At 53.6% G+C, this 21,356-nt stretch overlaps 1 protein-coding gene and 1 long non-coding RNA gene across 27 annotated transcripts in view; one reads left to right on the forward strand and one right to left on the reverse strand.

The window, feature by feature from the left end:
- TNS3 (tensin 3) overlaps positions 1-21,356 on the reverse strand; it is a 260,512-nt gene that overhangs the window by 81,216 nt on the left and 157,940 nt on the right. For all 26 annotated transcript variants that reach the window (XM_070615538.1, XM_070615557.1, XM_070615541.1 and 23 more), the window contains one exon: positions 81-1,334. In XM_070615538.1, the coding sequence (XP_070471639.1) occupies positions 81-1,334 (1,254 nt within the window). The remainder of the gene's footprint in view (positions 1-80; positions 1,335-21,356) is intronic.
- LOC139082772 (uncharacterized) lies at positions 6,023-7,938 on the forward strand. Its single transcript, XR_011538993.1, has 2 exons — positions 6,023-6,237; positions 7,199-7,938. It is a non-coding gene; the product is annotated as an uncharacterized lncRNA (long non-coding RNA).

Below are 21,356 nucleotides of genomic sequence, written 5' to 3' on the forward strand. Positions count from 1 at the left end.
AGCCCAGCACTCTCCCATGAAGCCCTGTTCCATAAACCACAGATGCAGGTAAGTATGCATCCGGTGGAACGCCAGCTCACCTTGCCGTGCAGGGGCCCTGCTCGGGCCTTCTCCGGTGTCCTGAAGGCGGCCACTTGCGCGGAGCCCGCCTCCCATGCTGTCCGGGGGCACGGGGCCATTGGTCTGGCCGCCCAGTGTGTTTATGTGGGTGGGGATGGGCTCGAAGGTGGGGTCCAGCTCCAAGATCAGCCTGTTGAGCTGCTCAATAGACTGGTCTATGTCCAGGGTGGGCGAGCCGGGGGAGGGGTCTGCGCTCTGCTCCAGGCCAGTCCCATTCATGACTTTGACATCTGGAAACCTGGGCTTGAACACTTTGCCGGGAGGAGGACGCTGTGTGTCAGGGGCATGTGGCCCGGGGCCTATGCCCCTCTGGACAGCCACTTTGCTGCTGGCCCCTCGGGTAGGGGTGACTGGGACCCTGGGCTGGGCCTGCGCTAGGATGGAACTGTCTGCTGGGCCACGGCTGCTGAGCCTGGCGTCCCCATCGGGGGCGAAGCTGTAATGGTGAGCGGCCACCATCTGCTGCTGGCGCACCCAGGTCTGCGTGGAGTAGCTGCCCTGCCCATAGGCCGGCATCTGGGGGGACACGGAGGGCTTCCTGAGCACAGGCTGTGGCTGCTTGGGCTCGCGGCTCCCAAAAGCCCGCTCCCGTTCATACAGGGTGTCCACACCAAGGCCCAGGTCTGGGGCAAGGGTGCTGTGTTGATCTTCACCAGTGCCACTGCCAAATCCATCAGACAGGAGGGAATTCTGGCTGCTCTGGTGGCAGGTGAAGGGGCCCAGGTGGGCCGACTGGTGCCCCTCCGAGGAGGACAGGGTCCCAATGCTGTCCACACTGTGCAGGTCATGGCTGGGCATCTCGTCGTCCAGGATGTCCGTTTCCCGGTCCTTCGGCGTTGCGTCTCCATTCACATGGACCTGGGCCGGCACAACATGGCGTGTCCCGCTGTACTTGCTGTGAGCATCGGTCATATCCTTGAGGGGGCTTCCAGAATCCTCTAGGCCAAAGCCACTAAGCAGCTGATCCAACTCAGCCTTCTCCTGGGGGCTCAGACCCCTCTTGGGTCCTGGAGCCAGATGCTCCTCTGTCCTGTCGGTCCTCACCGAGGCGGTGGAGTGGCCCGAGTCGCTGCTGACAGAAAGCGTGTGGTCGCCGTGGTCTGGGCTGCTGGCTGGGATGGCCGGGGCACCCCCTGGGACGCTGGGATCCGAGGCGCTTTTCTTCCTCACCTTGGCATAAAGACTGCCGTCGACAGGGCCCTGAGTGTGCAGCACTGGTGGGGGAGAAAACGGGAGAGAGACTGTAAGTCAAGGATGACACGGGGCTTCGGGCTCTTGGAGTGGGTGGGTGCATCAGTCTAAACAAATAAATGAATTCGTAACAGATAACTTATGGTAATTAGGGCCACACACTCCTCTAGGACCCCAAATTCTATATATGTCAGCAAAGTGAATGCCAATGATAAGCAACTTGAATAATCAAACAGCTTCAGGCATCAAAACCCTTTCTACCTTCTTATGTAAGGAGAATCATCATTTAGAGACTCTTGAGTATTCTCATAATGGGAGTCATCTTGCCCCAAGGGCTCACTGTTCATTTCATCGTTAGTTTGAATTTGAGCACAGCTCAGCTCATAAATCCCCAAGAATCAAGAATAGACTGTGCACATAAGACAAGGGAGAGCTTCTTTCCACTCACACACCTGTCAACATCTACCGGGCCTCTGCTACAGGCCCGGGTAGCAAATTCTTATTAAGGGGACTATCTGACTTACGAGCCTGCCATCCTCTCAACCTTCTGAGACCTGCTAAAATCTAAATATGTAACTCAATGAAAAGAGAAAGCGGAGGAACTGGTCTCGGGCCTCCCCATTAATGCGGCATCTTTGAGCCGCAGGTACACGATGACCGTACGGCAGGACACTGAACACCTGAGGCAGATCTTTGTGCACTGATCTGCATACGTCAGGACGGTCAGGAAAACAAAAACGTGGGCAGGAAGAGCAGAACCCTCTGCTACTATTATTAATTAGAGCTCTGGCTGCGCATTCAGTGGATCCCGAGCCTCAAACTGCTGAGGGCAAAGGACAATCCCCCGGGTCACAGTGAAGAGCTAGGAGAGGCAGCAATGGGCGGGCAGGGGGAAGCCTGCAGTCAGCACTGCCCCAGCCTCCCCAGCCTTCCTCTATTTTCCTGACGGTGAAATTGCAGGCATACCACAGCAAGGGAGCTGCTGACAGGTGACCCACGCTGTTTGGCCGAGCCCACGCATCCCAGCAGAGGAACCTGCCCTGAGCACCTGGCTCCAGCCCCGGTGTGCTGGGTGCACTGCCGCGGTGAGCAGTATCCGGCCTTTTTGAAAATGCTGAGGAGACAGGTCAGGGCTGAGACCTGTGGGGTATTCCAGGGTGCTGTGCAGAGAGCAAGCACGACCCTAGGCTGCCTCATTTCAACTGCACCCAATGGGAGGCATGAACAGAAATGGCTACAGGGAGCGGCCAACAGTGGGGTACAGTCCTGTATGGCACCTCAGCGACCCTCATCCTAAAGTAGAGCCTAATGGGAGGGCTGGGGGAGAACTGATAGACAAAAAAGTGTATTTAAGCCAAGGCTTCAAGACAGGCAACTGTGACTGAGCTGCTAGGCAAAGGGTATGTGCTGGATTCAGCCAGGTGAGTAATTCACAGTGAGGGTGTCTGAGACAGCTGGGGTTTACTGAGCACCTCTTACATGGCAGGCAGTTAGCACATTTTCTCTGATTTTCATAGTATGGCCTACCTAGCAGACTAGACGTTGTTATTCCTTCTTTATAGGAAAAAACCTGAGGCTTCATGAATTCAGTAACCTGCCCAAGGTCAGGCAGCTGCTGGGCAGTGGGGGTGGGGACAGAACCCAGGTCCATTGGCTCTGACACCCGGGCCCCGCCGCCCAGCACTGCAGACCTGCACAGAGGGCACCGGGAGAGCACACGCCCTGAGACCTGTGTCAGCGCTCCCCCCTGCGAGCAAGGTGGCGTTGAGTCCCGATGCTCTGAAGGCTCAGCGAGCGACCCCGGGCCAGGTCAGAAGGGGCGCAGTGGAAGGCCTGTGGGAGAGCTCGGCAGGTCAGACAGGAGGATCCCGCAAAGACTGCCCTGAGTCACAGGTCCAGCAACTGCCACCTCTACAGGTGTGAAAGTGCAAAATGCCGCACATCTGCGAGTCACTAGGTCACACTTTAGGACGGCGCTGGCTTGTGCAGGAGGCCAGCTCAGGCATCAGACAGGTGCCAGTTCAAATCCTGCTTGTACCCGACCCGCCCTCAGGCCACCAACCCATATGTTCATCCTGACCTTCACCTCACCAGACGTAAAATGAGGGTGTGGGCATGCTCCACGTGGAGGTTTGACATGGGGATTAAAAGACAGCACACAGAAGAGTGTCTTTACGGCCGTGGGGAAACACCGGCTTAACTCCACTTCTGGTAGAGTCTCTGTCACAGGGAAACCCAACCCCTGCCAGACCTGGTGCATCACATCTTTCTCTTCATTCTGCAGAGCGCGCGAAGGAGAGGGTGCAGCTCTCACCCACGGTGTCTGCTCCATGAGAACCACACACCCCACCACAACGGAGGGCGGAGCAGCGCCAGTCCCAGGTGGCCTTCTGGCCAGAGGACAGACCAGTGGGCGGCGCAGCCAGGGAGGGATCCACGAATTCTAGAAAGAGAGTTCATGCTGTGAAGACTGTGCATCGATGACTTCCATGACCTTCTCCCCAAATCTGAATCGAAACGAACTAGCACATGACTTAAAAAAACACAGCCAACGAGTTGTACCAAAATTTTCTAATTTAAATTAGGGCATTGCCCAAAAGTGCTTGTGACTCATCTTGAGGGAGAGTCCCGTGGCTAGCCCCATGCTAAGAACGGTCCATAAAGGCCTCCATGAAACGGTAAAGGACAGCATATTCCCTTGGCTGGGGAGATATGACTAATCCTATTCTTATCATTTTTGTTAGTAGTAGAAATCTTAAAATAATAAATGCATTAAAGACAGCACAATTACATTGTCTCAGTGCTGGTTCGGTGCGAGGCCCAGTGCTGAGCGGTGAGGACCTGGAATCCCAGCCCTGGGCGAGCTCAGGGCACCTTCCATAGGGGCACAGCGATGGGACAGAGCCAAATGCCACTATGGACTTTTCTAAACTACGCACACAGACTACTCTCTACATCGGAAAATGCCCCCCAAAATATTCTATCTATAGGAAAAGAATATGAATCAACTCAGTGAATGCCCAAGACAGACCCGTCCAAACTTCTGAATCACTTTGTAGGAGCACAGATGTTCCCAAAGGCACAGGGGCTCTAGGGGGCTGGCCAGGGGCCTCCACAGACACCCTCTCTGCACCGATGCTCTGTGACCTTCTGGAGGAGGAAAGACAGCCTTGGAGGGAGGACAAGAAGGGGCCTCTGGTACCCACTGCTCCTACCCCGCATCCTCTGCAGGAGGAAGGACTCGACTGATTGTCATTTGGACAATGAGACACCTTATTCCCCCGTAGCCTCCAGATGGGATCCCGTTCTACATTTACTCTTTGCATTCCTGGTCATGACATTTAGACTGTTCAAGCCCCTGGTTCTTTATTTATAAAGTGGAATAATTATTCTTATCTTTCAATGCAATTATAAGAATGAGAGATTATATATACAGTACTCAGGTCATAGGCTCCTAGTAAAGGCAGCCGTAATTACAAAAAGCTCTTTCCGTGGTGGACCAGGCCCAGCATTCCCTCTCTGGTCCCATTTCCTCCCTGCCCGCTCTGCTGCTCCCTGACCACAGCAGGCACTCACCTGCCCCTGGACCTTTGTTTGTGCTGTTCTCTGCCTCCACTGCTCTCTGTCCTGGCTCGTTCCCTCACCTCTTGGAGCGGCCTTCCCCAACCACGCGTCCCCTGCTGGGTGTCTGTCTGTGGCAGGAAACTGTGTTCAGATACACTGCAGGTGCATCTACCGTCTCCTCCACGAGGACGCAGCTCCAGCAGGGCAGGGTTTTGCTCCACTTTGCTCCTGTGGGATTCTCAGCATTGGGGAACAGCCTCTGGCTCTGAGTGGGCACTGAGTAACTGAGAGGCTGAATGTCCTAGCTTATTCTCACACGACAAAACCTGGGGAGCTATTTTGGAAAGATGCCCAGCTGCCATAACAGGAGACAAACTATAAACAACCAACCAATCAAAAACACACCAACAACAAGGTCTGAAGGTGGAGATGCCGGGGCCCTCGGCCACTTGCAGGGCCTCCTCCTCAGACATCAAAGCAATCTGTCCCAAGTGGGTACACAGCCCACCACCAGCCCGGCCTCTGCGACAGCCGATGCTCCTCATGCTCCCGCTGGCGCCACAAAACAAGACTGGAGAAGTACCTGAGGTCACCCGATGTCCATCGGGCAGGCAGCGAGGCCAGAGGCCCGAGGGAAGTCTGAATATCGCCCGTCTGGCCACAGGGGCCAGGACTGGGGGTACAACAGTGAGCGAGGCAGAGCCCTGGCATACAGCGGGCACATACCAACCACACCGCATCTTCCTGTCTCCTCCTTCCGTGTGTGAGACTGGCCTTCCCTGGTCAGACCCACACAGCTGCAGGGGCAGGCCGGGAGCACACCTGCCTCTAAAGCGCGCACGTAGAAAAGGGCCACCTTGCTCAACCGTGGCTGGTGATTTGTTTTCTGAGACCCCTGTGAACACCGCAGCAAGAACAAGGAAAAGAGCCACGATCCAGAACGAAACATCTGGGGGTCTTGGGGCATGGGGTCACTGCATGGCCAACGGCTGATCCTTCCACAAAAAACAAAACAGGAGCCCCACCCCCAGTGTGTGAAGCCCCCAAGGTTCCGGTCAATTCTTAAGGACTCCCTGATTTCAGTGATGGCAGAGTGCCCCTTATGACATCGCCTGGGTTTGGAAAGGTGATGCAGAAAGGAATTTTCAGAGAACTGATGTAGCCCAAATTCCGGTCTGAGGTCCCCAGTGAGGCTGTGGCTGGGGTCCCACTGTGGCCACCGGCCCCCAGCAGGGAGGGTGAGCCCCCTCGGCTGAAGGAGGCTGGGGCTGCAAAGCTCTGCGCCCTCTGGAATTCAGAGTGCTGTCAAAGATGCCTCTGCTGTGGGGTGGGTGTGGGGGCAAGGACGGAGAATTCTAGAAGGTGGAGTTTGGTTTCATCTGCCCCTTGAATCTTTTTGTATATTTAAAGGACATGTTTTAACTTTGTGCTTCCAGCTCAAAGGGTAGTTGGAATGTCTTGGGTAGTTGGAGTGGATCTCATTCTGCAAATTAAGACCCTGATCCCAGAATGGGGAAGTGACCTGCCTGGCATCCCACAGCTTTTCAGCTGCTGACGCAGATGGCCTTTGCCTGTCCCAGCCCAGGACGAACCATTCTCTCTGCATCCCCTTCTTCAGCCCCCACCCTACCGACCAGAACCAAAGGCCCCTTTCAAAAGGAGCGTGTGCGCTGTCTGGCAATGATTTCCCTGTGGCTAGGGTCTAGTTAAACATCAAACAAACATAAATATGGCACTGATTACTTCTGCTGAATGACACACCAGGGAGGTTTATCATCTGGAAAAGAACCAGAAGGAAGAAAATATAGAGTGGACATTCTTGCCTCATTAAAGGGTAGAGACCACAGGGACAGACTCCCCACCCGCCCCTGCCACCATGTGACCATTCCCTGCCCCCTCCACCCACCTTTGAAAGGGGGCTTTCCTACCAGGAGGGAAAGAGGCGCTCAGAAAATATTTCAAAAGTAATCCAAGGAAATGGGGAAGACCCAAAAAACAAGATAAAAACAACCTTCCTCTCCCGGCTGAACACAGATTAACCAATGCCCACCTGCGCTCGCAGGTGTGTGCACACAGGTGCAATGTGGATCAGCCAAAAGAAGGGCTGCGTCTCAGTTCCACCTCCTTCCAAGCGCCACCCATTCGGCCACCAAAAAAGTGTAGAACTGATCTGTATGTATTCAGTGGTCCCCTGGAGCTGCTCCCAACAAAAAATCGATTCAAAACAAAGAAAGGGCAAACCTGATGGATTTAGTAAGCACCTGGAACCTTCCTTCCTTCTCTGTACTGACTCCATGAATCTTCTCTTCTACTTTTGTGACAGGTCTGCGCAAAAAAACAACTTTGCATTTCCAACCAGCTAACAGCACCCTCCCTGCAAGTCTTCCACGGAGAACAACAGAAAAGTCCTCTCCAGGAGAGCACGAGAGCTTTCTCCGCTCTCACCCCGGCTGCCAGCATTAAGGGAGCTGGACAGGAGCACTGTGCAGAGGCCCCACTATGTGCTGGGGTCGGACCAGCCTGGGGAACTGGGAGAGGAGCAGGAGGTGGAGGGGCGGCGGGGACATTCCCCACACAGCTGACGGGTCAACAGAGGCAGAAAGGTGGAGCAGGACTGGAGGAAGGGCACGTCAGGTGTGCCGCTCACAGGTGAGCCGGGGAGGCTGTGTTCTCAGAGGAACAGAGGATGCCAGCAACTGCTCAGAGGAAGACAGGGGATGCCTGGACGGGCCCTCGCCTGCCGTCGGGCTGCCGTCCTAAAGACCAAGGCTCTTCTAAGCCCCTGCTCTGTGCCAGGACCCTCCCAGCTCCAGGAATGCACCTCGATTCAGGCCCAAAGCAATGCTGGGAAGCAGGGAGCGGAAAGCCCATTTTACAGAGGAGAAGACAGAGGCTCAGAGAGGTGGTGCTAATATTTAAGACCAAAAGCCGACTGAACAGATCATCTGGAATTCAGACCTACCTGGTCCCACTCCCAAGTCCACGCTCTCTGTTCTTTTAAAACGCTGGGATTCTAAACGTGACCCACCACATTCATGTGAAATTACAATTTAATTTTGGAAAGGAATTTGCCAGTGTTTTCTCTGCAACTTACACACACACACACTTCTCAGAAACTACGTAAGCCCTCTGTGTTTTCCTCCCTAACTCGTGAAATGGCTCATTATCTGGGTCAGAATCCTGCGTCTTCAACAGATGTGCTGACGGTCGCAGTTTTACGTCTGTTTCCTAGGCTGAAGCAGCAGGTGCCTGCCGAGGGCTGTGCGCCTCCATCCTTAGGACTGGGGAGCTCCAGCGCTGCCCCCAGGGACCCCTCAGACCCCACCCACGGCACCCACAGCCCCTGGGGTCAGGAGCCCTGAGGATGAGACGGCTCCCTGCCTCCCCTGACCCACCACGGGACAGGCCGTTTCTCTGGACATGGCCCACTGAGGCCTGACGGTCATTTCTGCCTCCTGTGGCAGCCCCGCGTGAATGCACTCCAGCTCACCCTCCAAATGAGTCACTGGCCACCCAGCTAAACCAATTCACCAAGTCGAAACGTCTCCATAGCAGTCCCCCCACAAGTTCCCACACAGGGTTTTCACAACCTCAGCCTTCCCAGGACCAGTGTCAGCACCACCTGCACCCACCTCCACAGCCCCAAGTGACGGCAGCCTCCACGGGCTCCACGCGGGGCTCTCCCTGACATTCTGGGGGAGAGCCCTCAGGAAAGGGCAGCGGGAGGGGAGGCTGCGAAGCGGCACCAGGAGTGATTTGGGGTGAAGGAAGTGTTCTGTATCTGGTTGTAGGGCAGTTTCAGGACAGAAAGTCAAATTCCTAGAACTTCACACTAAATCTTAGAGAGTGAATTTTACTGTATGTAAATTATCCCTCGATGTGAAAAGAGATCATGAAATCAAGACAGAAATAAGAGTCTCAATGCAGTGGGGCCACGCTGCCGTGGCTCCCCCTTCCCCTCCTCCTCCTCCTCCCCCCGCGCCCCCTTCCTTCTCTCCCTTCTTGTCTTTCCTCTCCTCCCTCCCTCCCTAATTCCTTTCTCCCCCTCCCCCTCCTCCTCCCCGCTCTCTCCCTCCTCTGCCTCCCCCTCCTCACCTTCCTCCCTCTCTTTCAGGACATTCCTTCCTCTTCTTAGATTCCATAAGATGGTGGGAGCTCTATACTCCTTAGAAGAGCTGTCATGGTTCCTTTGCATCCTCCTTGTGGCATAAAGCTTGTTTTGACTTTTTCATTGGAGTGATTTATGAGCACATCTTCACTTTCTGGCATAATCTATCTGGGCTTGAATCCTGATTAAAAATCCTGACCACAGCTGTGTGACCTTGGGTGCGTTACCCAGCCTTTCTGTGCCTCGGTTTCCTTATCAGTAGAGAAGTCGCCTGGCAAGGGGTGTTCAATGAAAGCTGCCCCAGGATCACTGTGGCGATTCAGTGAGACCATTGGAAAGGAGCGAACACGCTCCTGCACCTCCCCTCCTGTCTTAGTGCTGGATTCCAGAATTCACACACATTCATGTCTGTGTTCCCTCTGGGCCAGAGCCTGAAGAATGGTGTCCTGTAGCATCTAATTAACGACTATTCTTAACTCAGCCTACCTGACCTTATAATTTGAGAATTACATTGAGGAATTGCTTTTTAATAGAAATCTGAAGTGAAAGGATTTATTTTTTTTCACTTATCAGAAAGTTCCATAAGTTATCATCTGACATGACCCAAACCATCCAGGCATCCACTGTCCTAAACGTCCCCCTCCACAGCGTGGCCCTGTGGCCGAGCAGCCCACCTCAAGCTCTCATTAGCCACAGAACAGGGTTCAAGTTACATAATTTGTTCTGCCTCTGTTTCCGCAGAGACTGATAGCAATGGGACAAAAGCAGCAGCAATAAGCTGGCTAAGCGACTCCCATGGCCTCTGCATCACTTCACTCAGACTCACACCATCCAGAAAGGGCCCAGAACTTGCCTCTGCGGACCCAGAGGTCATGGGGGCCGTGCCCCATAGCACAGGGCTCAGTGGCAGGACGACAGGCCCCCTGTGGACCTTCCAACACACATCCAGGGGTGTCATCTCGAGACCATTTCTCCCGGACTTGCTACATCAGCTCTGACCAAGCAGTCTTCTATTGTAAGAGTCGACCCTACAGTGGGACCAGCCTGGCGCTGCAAGACGTCTCGTTGCGGGGGTATATGTCAGTGCACTGTATTGTGCAGAGGGGGCCCCCAGGGCTCCGGTCTCTGAGACAGAGAGATGTCCCTCACCAAGAGGGGCTGAGTGCGTGACTGACCCCTCGCCTCCTCTGCAGAGTGGGGAGCAGCGGGTGGCTTTGGTAGTGACCCAAGGGCAGCTCCTCCCTCAGGGCTGTGTGAGGGTGAGGGGTGCAGGCCCAGAGGCCCCACCCTTCACACTCAGGGGAAATGCCAGCCTGGATAGTGTCCTTGCGGGCGGCGGGGGGGGAGTCCTCCTATCTCACCCTGTCACACACCACACACGCAGGGAGCTCGCTGTCTTTCCCACGTGGACCTTTCTAACTGTAGCATTCATAACCTCTCGCAAAACAAGGTTTGTGTTTATTTTATTGCATAGGATTCTGCCTGTGCGCTAAGTAAATATTCCCCTGCATTTGTACTGAAGTATTTCCCTTTCCAGAGAAACTCAAGAGCTGAGAATGGGCCTTTGAAAATATTACCTTTAATCTACAAAAGCAGAGAAAAGGTAACTTTGATACATTACAGGGTTAGATGAAATGTGCCCTTTTCCTCTTATTTTTTTTTAACAAAAAGCAAAAGATGGTAATAAATCGCTAGAAACCACACGGGCGTGAAACTCTGGCTTGGGCCTCTGGACAAGGTAAACTGCATTTCTCTCCTCAGTTGGAGTTCCAGAAGTAACTCCATCCTAGCACGTAGCTCCTCCTGGTGAGCCTTCCCATCTTGAGAGCAAATGCCTGCCCTCGCCCCCCACTCCAGTCCCGCCCTGCACTGCCAGGCAGGAAGGCGCCCAAGCAGGATGGTGACTTGGTGGCTGCAGGCACAGGACCCTCACCTGCCAAGGGAGACAGCTGAAAATTGCTCCTTTGGAGCCAAGTTGAGATCTGAGCAGATGTTTTCTCAAAACAAGGCAGGTTGTAAATTCTTTGAGAAACATAGACTAGGAAAAAGAACAGCGAGAGCAGGAGCAGGGGCATTCCAACCAGGAAGGCTCTGCACAGAGCCTCAAGCCGCCTCTCGGGAAAAGGACACGCCCCTCTCCAGGACCAGCGTCTCGGAGCCGGAGCCGGGGCCACATGGATTCCAGCGCTCCTGTAGGTCCCCTGGGTGAGGCTACGGAATGCTGCGATAAAGGAGCCCTGGGGCTTGGTGTGGGGCTGTGGCAGGCATGTCCTGGCCATGGCGACTGTGCCCCAGACAGCTCACACAAACATGAGGGTGGGCAGGACCACTCCCGCCGGTTGGCACCTGTCCTATCCAACACCCCAACTCGGGCTCGTCATGCCGAGGAAACTTATCTTGGCAGCCTCTGACAGCACAGCCCTTTCGGGCACTCCTAGCTGCAAAACACATTTGAGACCCGGGCAGTGAGGAAAACAGGACGCCCTGTGGGCTGACTCAGTGGCCACCTGGCCAGCTAGCCACAGAGCTGGCCAAGAGCTTCGGCACACAAGCTCCATCTCAAACCATCACTGATGCCCCCAAGAGAAGAAACAGCTACGTAAGCCTCCTCTAACCTGCAAATAAACCTCTTCCCTTAGCCCCCGGGACATTCCTTCCCACCAGGTGAGAACTGCTCTTCTGCTCATCACTTCACTCCCTTCCCTCCCTGAAGCCCTCACTCCGCCTGGGGAGAACCACCTCGGGCCCTCTGGTAGTTTCCTCTGGTTTGCAAGTCTCAGAGAAGTGCTCGGCCCTGTTGCAGGTCTTTGTAGCCTTACGGAAGCCACCCCGCCATACACACACACACACACAAGTGCAGACGCCCTGCTTACCTTCCTTCCAAACAGCCCAGCAGCTGGTTCAGTCTACGCCTGTGGGACCCACTTTTCCACGAAGAAAGGCCTCAATCCCAGAAGAGCAGCATCCTGGGGTCGGGGTGTGCCTCCCCACAGACACCCAGCCTCCCTCTCCAGCTAGTCTGAAGGTGGAAGCTCTTGTTGGTCAAACAGGAGACTTTGATTCCACCAAAAAGGCCAGTGCAATGTAAACAGGAGGGTGGAGCTTTGTGCAATCAGGTTTAGTGAAATTTGAACTCTGGAGGCTGAGGGGGCGGAGAAAAGGCTCCTTCCCAGAGCCACTCAGCCAGACCTCTGAGCTCCCTGCCAAGCCTGCGGAGCTGCCGCTGGGAGCCAGCACCAACCTGCTGCAGTTTATAAACCACAGTTTCAGCATCTGCTTGCACTCTTCAAAATATCAGCTGTGAAATCTTTGCCTTACATCCTCCATCACCCGGGACTCAATCTTTCACACTCGATGTGCCCGAGTTCATCGTCAGTGTTGATTGCACACGGCATATCTTGCACAGTTCCTTGCCCGCCCCAGACCTCAGAGTTCTATCCAGCATCTCAGGCCACATTAATTTCAATTTAGGTGGGCTTCAGCCAATGGTTTACCCTCTGCCCTGGCTGCATATCGGTCACAGCACAACCACAGGCTTTGCAACTCTTTAAATGAACAGAACACACCAGAGCAAAGCAGCAAAGCCCATTCTCACGCCTTCAGGTTTCCACAGCACAGCCAGAACCCTTACAAGCACCACAACTCCATCAGCTCAAGAAGGGAGACAGGACACAACCAATTGTCAGCACGGGCAGAGTAGTACCGCCTTCCTTAAGTCAGTGAAACGGCCACAGAGGCACACGGCACGTGCAGGGTAGTGAGAGGACACGCAGTTGGTGCTTCGGAGAAAGGATCTCTTTTATTATGGGACATAAAGCACTTGCCATGCAAGAAGGTCTATTCCATTTGGCATTGGGAAAGGGTCTTGGCTGATCCACCTTCCTATCAAGGAAATCCACATCGTTGTGCCCACTTTGCGTAACATCATCACTGTAATAAAGGAAGTGACTAACATCATACAATATTTGTTTCCTCAAAGAATTCACGTCAAAAGCAAAGAGATTAGAAATGGAAATCTGAAAGATCTGGTTTAAGGACTGAGATGAATGCCTGTGTCTCTTCGGAGCGTGCGGGGCCTTGACAAGTTATGAAGTCAGGGGCCTTGACAATTCGATGTCCAGATGTGGCTAGGGTCCCAGCCTTCTGTAGGACAAAATCCTGAAATCAGACCTTTGCATCACAAAGCTGACAACTGTGCAAAAAACAACAGCTAAGGCACCAATAATTAGAAAGAGACAAACACATCCTTGTGCTGACCAGTGGCCTCCTTTCTCCACTTCTAGCAGGAAGAAACTGCACGATTAGTAGTGTGTCCAAAAGGAGCGTTTCCTTTCATGCTGCTCATTTTTCTGTTGTGTGTGTAGCTCAGAGTGGGTTTCCTCACGGTGAAGACAGCTTTCCAAATGAGCTGCTACAAGCCTTCATGGACACATGGCCCCTGGCACCAACATGGCCTTCAGATCTTGCGTTCATGTTGCTGACGACCTCTGAGCAGGTACGCTCAGAACGCCGTCATTTCCATCTGTGCTCACTGGTGGGCTTGGTTACACGGAGCCCATTCAGGCTGTTGGTATTCACTTCTCCTGACACAACTGGGCTTAGAGCCTTTGCTGACATTTGGCCAACAGGAAGCTCTGCAGCTCAGGGTTTGAAAGGCCTCAAACCTCCTAACCTACCAATTTGGAATTTTGTGCATGAGGTTACATATCCAATAAAGAAAAGACTGGGTGGGTTTCCCCAGAATCTCTGTGAGTAGTTGGCAAAGTGAGACAAGAGGCCTGTAGAATGTTCAGTGTGATTCCTGTTTGGGGCCCCATAAAGACAGAAGAACCATCTAGAAAGTTAAACCAATTAGGATGATGGTGAAAGAAGTGGAAATTTCAAAAGTTAGTAGAAAAGATCAGTGACATAAGAACACCCTGAAGTCAAAATGTGTGCAGAGTGTTCCCAGCAGCATTACTCAGCACAGCCAGAGTGCAAACAACCCAAACACCTGCCTGCTGACGAATGAATAGCCCCAAGGTGGTGCATCCACACAAAGGCACACTATCCAGCCATAAAAGTAACACAGCATTGATATGACAGGGCGGACCTGAAATCACCGTGCAAAGTGAAAGAAGCCCGTCACAAAAGGCCACGCATTGCGTAACTCCACTTATGAGAAATGTTTGGAAGAGGGAAACCAGAGAGAAGGGGAATGCTGGTGGTTGCCAGGAGCAGGGGGAGTGAGGAATGGGGTGTGACTGCTGATGGTACGGGGTTTCATTTGGGGGTGACGGAAATGTTCTAGAGTTAGAAAGTGGTGATAGTTGCATGACCTTGTGAATGTACCAAAAACCAATGCATTGCATACTTTAAAATGGTGAATTTAAGTTATGTACATTTTGTCTCAATACAAAAAACTAAGAATATCACAAGGCTGGGAATCACATGGTAACAACGGTCTATTTAAGAACCAAGGTAATTGGTGCCCATGAAAGGAGGGAGACACTCGTCCTGCCCGCCAGGTCTCCAGGATAAAGCTGGCGATGGGAAGTGACCTTCACATTCAAGGTCCAGGCAAAAAGAAGACCACCCCACCAGGAAGGATCAGGGCGCTGCTCCCCATTAGCCCCTACGAAGGCCTGAGGGCAAGCCACCGCCGGGCTCGCCTCCCATGAGGCCTCCTCATAAGGCGCACAGGGAAGTGGCATCTAAATTAACTCCTCTTCTGGTAGAAAGTTCTGATGTTAAAGCATGAACCCACTGACTTTCAACAAACGCCATCCCTCTGGCCCCCTGGCCCCTGGCCCCATTCTCGCTCATCTCCACCCATCCCTCTCAGGACTGACTCTCCCCAGCTCATCTTCCCCGCCTACCCCAAGGCTGACCCAGCCGCCCTGCCTGGCCAGGCCCGGCCCCTGGTGCCTCTGGAGGGGCAGTGGCACACCAGGAGGCCTCCGTCCCTGCCCCACCTCAGGCCACTTCCACCTCCATCCAAAACTCGTTTTCCTCCAGAACCCCGTGCCCTCCAGCTACCCCACTGTCCAGCGGTCCTGGCTGCCTTTGCCGCCTCACCTCCCTCTCTGCCGACATCCATGGGCAACACTGGCCCAGGCTCAATATACCCCATCATCACGCTTCCATGGCTTCTCCTGTAAAACTGCTAATGCTTGAGTGAGCTCTTCACACCCTGGACCTCAGAGAACTGACCTGGGCCCCCTCACTTCTCACACGTCCTCCCCAGCTCGGCTCCTGCTGTTCTCCACATACACAGGTCCATTCCACCTGCACCATGGAGTCTGAGCGGAGGCAACTGTAACTCCAGCACCAAAGTTACGACATCAAGGGCAAGATGAGCTCCTCTGTGCTTCCTTTCCTAACCAGTGGAGACCCAGGGCACATCACTGCCACCTCGGCTACTGCCCAAGCCCCCTCCACACTCACAGGAGGCCTTACAAATGCAGGGTCCTCAGCATCACTGGACACACCCTACTGCCCACCCCGGCAACCTGTCCATAGCCAGTGGGGGCTCCTTCAAGCCTTCCCTGTCTCAATAGCCCCCGTGGGCCTGACTGGGTCCCCTCCCAGCTCACAAGCTGCCTGACACTGCCAAGATCAAGCAGGACTCATATCCAGTCCTCCTTCCCAGCTCACAAGCTGCCTGACACTGCCAAGATCAAGCAGGACTCATATCCAGTCCTCCTTCCCCACTTCCTGCATCCTGGCTCCAGCACTGGGTCCGAGAGTGCCCCCGCCCCACGCACCCACCGCACTCTCAGCCTCCCCCCTCGTCAGCCTGACCACCAGGCACATCCAGGAGAAGGAGCCGCAGAGCCAGCGGGCCTGGTGTCCGTGCGTGCTTCACCAACTAGCTGTCTGACCCCGGAATTCCAAACCCCTGGGCTTGTGGGTATATAACATCACACATTGCCTCTAAAATGACCCTAATAGCTGGATGCTTTACAAGACACATCCTCTGCAATCCGTGCCGCCTGTGTAAATCAGCCAGGGCACAGACTCACTGGCTGCTCACTCTTCCGTCTTCCACCTTCTAAGCCCGGCCCTCATGACAACTCAGGGAACAGTGACAGAGTAACACAGCCACTCCCCTCTGTCCTTGGACCTACAGAGAGAATAAAAGGCCACATATATGCAATTGTGTGTGAATTTAACATCAAATATCTTGTTGGTCGAGACTTGAACGTGATTTTCCCTATCAAGAGTCCCCAAAACAAGCACACAGGGCAGCAACTTCCAACTTTTGAATGACAGACCTTGGTCTTGAAATAAGTCTTTATGCAGAACCCCAACATGAAAAATATAAAAGATAAAGTAGGGATGGTGGGAGGGGGGTCCTGGCAGGGGAATGGGTGGAAGGCGTGAGGCCACTCCTGAGGTGTCTGTTTGGAGCCCTCGAACTCCAGGACACAGCGTCCGACCCAGGAACACCACTGTTCCCACCATCAACACCGTCGCCAAGACAGTGTCACAATAATAGAAGGGGACCAATTTCCTTAAAAGGAACAGGCCCACGATGCCTGTCCCTATGGGGACAATATAAAGGGACCCAAGCCAATGAGATTTTCCCAGCTGCTCCTTTTTACAAACACCTCCCTTTTCCATTAATTAACCAGCATCCTTTCCCTCCTGAGAAGCCCTCTCCTCTCCGCTTTGCAGCACTTTCCCAAGAAGGAAGCATGTGAATCGGAAAGGCCCCTAGACATTTGTTAAGCCTGAAGAGATGGAAGCAGAACGACAGTGCAACCACATCAGGCCAGAGGCAGAGGAGCTGTCCCAAGGATGTGTGTGCTTGCTGGAGGTGCGGCCGCTTCTCCCTCAGGCCTTGGGTTCCACTTATCAAATACTTGAAGTCAGTACCCATTCCTATGTTGGTGACATCGCCACGATGCCTGAGCCGACTTGGCAAAAATGCACCTGAAGGCTGTGCAGAGACACAAAATGAGAAGATTGTAATCCTGCCTGTGACTGGCAACAGAGAGAAAGTTTCTCCCGACAGAGGACACAGAAGAAACTCCTCAGGTTTGATCTGAGCTGAATTCACGCAGCCAACATGCAAGTGTCCTGCTAGGAGGGAGGTGGAGGAGCGACCAGGAGGGGCTTGCTTGAGACGGCATCCAGTAAAAGCATGTCTGCAAGAGCTTTTAAAGCAGGGGCAAGAAACAAACCCCTCGCCACACCATTTTTACACAATTTCTGCAGCTCCCACTCAAGTAGAAGTTGTGGGACTCTGGGTCCCAGGGAGACCATGGGCTGGGCCCACTTCCAGCTTCACCCCCCAGGGAACCCGCCTGCAGTCAGATCTAAGCTGCTAGTCCCCAGTGCAGAGCACTAGTGACAGAGGCCAAAGATTGGCACTCCAGGGACAGGATGCAGGGCACAGGATGTGGGAATCTCTGGGTGCATGCTGCTTAAGCAGGTGCAGCCATCAAACAAGAGGAGTGAGGTCGAAACTGGCCATAAATGGCAGGAGGAAGGTAAGAGTAGAATAAATGTGCCTGGCTGGACTCTAAGAAGATACCGGAACTGTAGTAACACCAACATGACACCACCTTTCAGACCCCTGTCCATGTGCATAGGACACACTGGCCAGCAGGATGTCAGGGCCCCGGAGTGGGTCCCACAGCCCAACGGTTGTGCACAGGTGGGACAGGACCTCTCACTCCCATGTCCACTGTCTGTCCCAGGGGTCATGCTATTGAATGTGTGTGGCCGTCCCTGGGGAACTCACATGGGGTAATCCATGCCAACTTGTCCAGGACCACATGATTTTGAGGTGACTTCTCTGACATGGCTTGAGCTAGAAGAGCAATGGACTGTGAGTGAGGTGACAGCTCAGGGCTGCTTATGACTCATTAAACTGCCTCCAACATCACACCAACATGATCCAGGCCGTTTTAAACAGTCAACACCCATGGACTTTTTATGGCTCTTAGCACAGAGGGTGAGACTCTCGTATCTCAGATAAGATGAACGCGTCACCCTCCTTCCCAACTGTTGCCTGCAATCCCTTATCAAGGGACGATTAACTCTGGGTCAGGGATCACACCTGAGAGGGGACCTTCAGGGCCGCGGAGCTGCAGCCTGTAACTCGGGACAGTGAAAGGATGGTGCTCTTCAAGGTGTAAACAAGGTGCCCATCGGGCCATCTAAAGTGGCAAATGCCGTCAGCATCCACCACAGTGTCCGATGCATCATGACGGCTGCTTTTCACTGAACTATCGAAGCAAGCGATGCTTAGAAAGGCTTTGGAGAACTGAAGAAATTTTCCTGTCTGGAAAGGAAGGAAAGCCTTCAGTGAGCGGTGATGGTGGCCAAACACTGATAGCAGCCGACAGTTCTGGAAGCTCAGCTGGCAGATGCCCATCCCGCCAACGAGGACCTGGGCCCTGGACAGAGAGCAGCGCCAGGACCTAAGGTCTGACCCGCCAGACTCCAGTGGAGAACCCTTCTGCCATGTTGTCAAAGCTTGCTTCACTTTTCCAAATTGTAAAACACAACAATTTCCGGGGAGAAACGCTGTCAAATCCATTTTCAAAATGGCATCACCTGAATGTCGCAACTTGATCCGGCACTTCTAATGCCCTGAACCCCAGTCAACTCTGCACACACCCCTGGCAGGAAGCTTCTGGACCCAACTCGTCCTCACCAGCAGCCTGACTGCTGGGACCTCAGCAGCGCCTCCTGCACAGAAGGCAGCAGGACCGCATCGCACTGTGAAGTGCTGAGGAATTTGAGTCCCCTTCAGAGCCGGGGCTGCAGCCAGCCCGTCGGGCGCTGAAACAACTGCGGTCCTCTGGGAGGCCACGTCTGAACTCTGGGATGTTGATCAGGTCTCGAGTTAAAGTAGCAGAACCAAACCCTGGGTGTACAGTGGCCCCATCTACTCACCCTGGAATCAGCAACAGTTTGACCTGTGGCCAGAAGCTCACTCGTAGGTCAAGACCAGGAATCCAGGAGAGGATGAGCAGAGCAAGGCTTCTTGTCCAACCATGCACCATGCTGGAAGCTTCCCTCACTCTCACCCTTGGGTTGAATCTGGCGTGGAGTCTTACTTATCTACCACCTCAATAGGAAGCGCCTACTGTGCACCCGGAGCCACACCCGAGTCCAGGCCCAGCAGTTCTTGCCAGGGCCTCCCTTCCTTCCAGAGCCCGACGCCCTCCAGGGAGCTCGTGTGTCTTGTTCCCAGATCCTCCAGCCAGGTCCCTCCAGGGATCCTCACTGCCAAGCAGCAAAGAGCAGGCTCCGCACAACAATGCTTCCTCATGGGGCTCAGCCTCACCCTCCGTCACCCAGCGTCCACTGCTTCCTCCAGGACACCCCACGCTCCCTTCCTGCACCCCTGCCTGCAAGAGCCCTCTTCTTCTTTGTGAGTCTCCCTGGAGTGGACAGGCTAAGTAGCTGCTTCTCTTCAATACTTTCCTAATTCCTGGAATATACTCTAGTTACAGCAAAGGGCGCATCCTAGGGTGACTGTTGAGGTAGGTAGATAGATAGATGGATACACACACACACGTACATATGTATGCACACATACATACACACATATATACATACACACACACACATCTTCCCCATTAGAAGTTCTACTTATTTTTCTCACCCTGAGTCCATCACAGTGTCAGAAACACGGCAGGCCCTAAGGAAATGTGAGATGCATGAAAAAGAGGAATTGTATGTACAACAACTAAAAAAACTCACAAGGTCGGAGGCTGTCTCCAGGATGAGCTAATTAAAGAAGACCGTTTTGCAGATGTGGAAACTGAGCTTCAGACAAGAATGTGGCTCACAAGCGAATTGAGATGGAGAGGTGGCCGCACCACCAATGGGGCAGACATGTCCAGGGTGAGGAGAGAAGTAGCCTGGGCTGGGCAGGCTGAGACCCTGCAGGCTTTAGAGAGCACTGTGCTGCCCAGTGCGGAGGGAAGACACCGTGTGGACGGTGGAGGGTCAATGGAAGAGAAGGGAAGCCAGCCCAGATTACTTTAAAAAAAAGGAATTGGGAGGTCGGTCCAGTGGTGGAATGGTTAAGTTCATACGTTCCACTTCAGTGGCCTGGGGTTCGCTGGTTAAGATCCTGGGTGTGAACCTACACACCGCTTATCAAGCCATGCTGTGGCAGGTATCCCATATATAAAGTGGAGGAGGATGAGCACGGATGTTGGCTCAGGGCCAGTCTTCCTCAGCAAAAAGAGGAGGATTAGCAGTAGATGTTAGCCCAGGGCTAATCTTCCTCAAAAAAGAAAAAAAAAAAAAAGGAATGGGTCAGAAGAGCAGGAGAGGAAAAGGAGACAGCGGCCCCAGTATGGCGCAGCCTAGTGTAGACAGGAGAAGCAGGGTGCTGCTGGCACGTGCATCTGCGGGCACTGAGATCCTCCATCACTCCAGGCCCTCCTCAGCGGCCCTGTTCACTGCCCCCGGGGGTGACATTCGAATCCAGGGATCCATGGGGTGCTGTGGCCTCTCCTCAGCCATCACGCAGATGTGACCCTGATGGGACAGGCACATCCTACCCAGGCAATCCTCTCTGCGCATCATTCAGTAACACTTGGTGCCTGGGGCAGTCACATATCGCTGAGCATCGTTAGCATGAAGGGGAGGCAGACAGGAGCAGAAAAGTTTTCTAGGTGGAACAGAAAAGTCACCAGAGCCTTTAGCAAGGTGGCCCTCATCACAGGCCCCAGTGCCACTTAGTTTTGCCCAACGGTGTCAGGAAAGATGGGAGACACGCGCTTCTCCCACAGACATCTCGGGGTTCCACAAACCTTCACTGGGCCTGTGTTAGACTAGGTCCTCACCAAGCTCCAAGGCTTCAGGGAAGTGATAACACTTTTTACGGTACCCTGTCACTTCACGCTGATCACATCACTGCATTCTCTCAGCAGCTCTGGTACTACGACTGTTCCTACTATGCAGAGGAGGGAAGGGCACAGAGAGGTCAAGTACCCTGTCCAAGGCCACACAGCACAAGTGGAAAGGCAAGGAACCAAACCGGGTGGCTGATGCAGAGCTGTGGCTCCCACACCTCCCTGGGTGGACCAGTCATCGTCCCTGGGCCCAAAGAGTTGAGCCTCGCAGAAGAGAGAAAAGGAACAAGATAAGTTTTGAAAAAACAAAACAGCAAGTACAGTCAACCCCCCTCATTCATGATTCCATATCTGCAAGTTCACCTACTCAGTAAGAATTATTTATATGTAATCCCCAAACCAACATATGTGGCATTTCCATGGTCATTTGCTGACATATGCAGAGCGGCCACAATTTAGAACCGCCTGACGCATAGCTGGGGTCTCACCTTCATTTCAGCCCCCACACCGTAAACAGGGGTCCTTCTCCAGGCCTATTTAATGCCACATTTGGGGGCTTTTTG

This window comes from Equus przewalskii, chromosome 4 (assembly GCF_037783145.1).
Source record: "Equus przewalskii isolate Varuska chromosome 4, EquPr2, whole genome shotgun sequence".
Taxonomy (NCBI): Eukaryota; Metazoa; Chordata; class Mammalia; order Perissodactyla; family Equidae; genus Equus; species Equus przewalskii.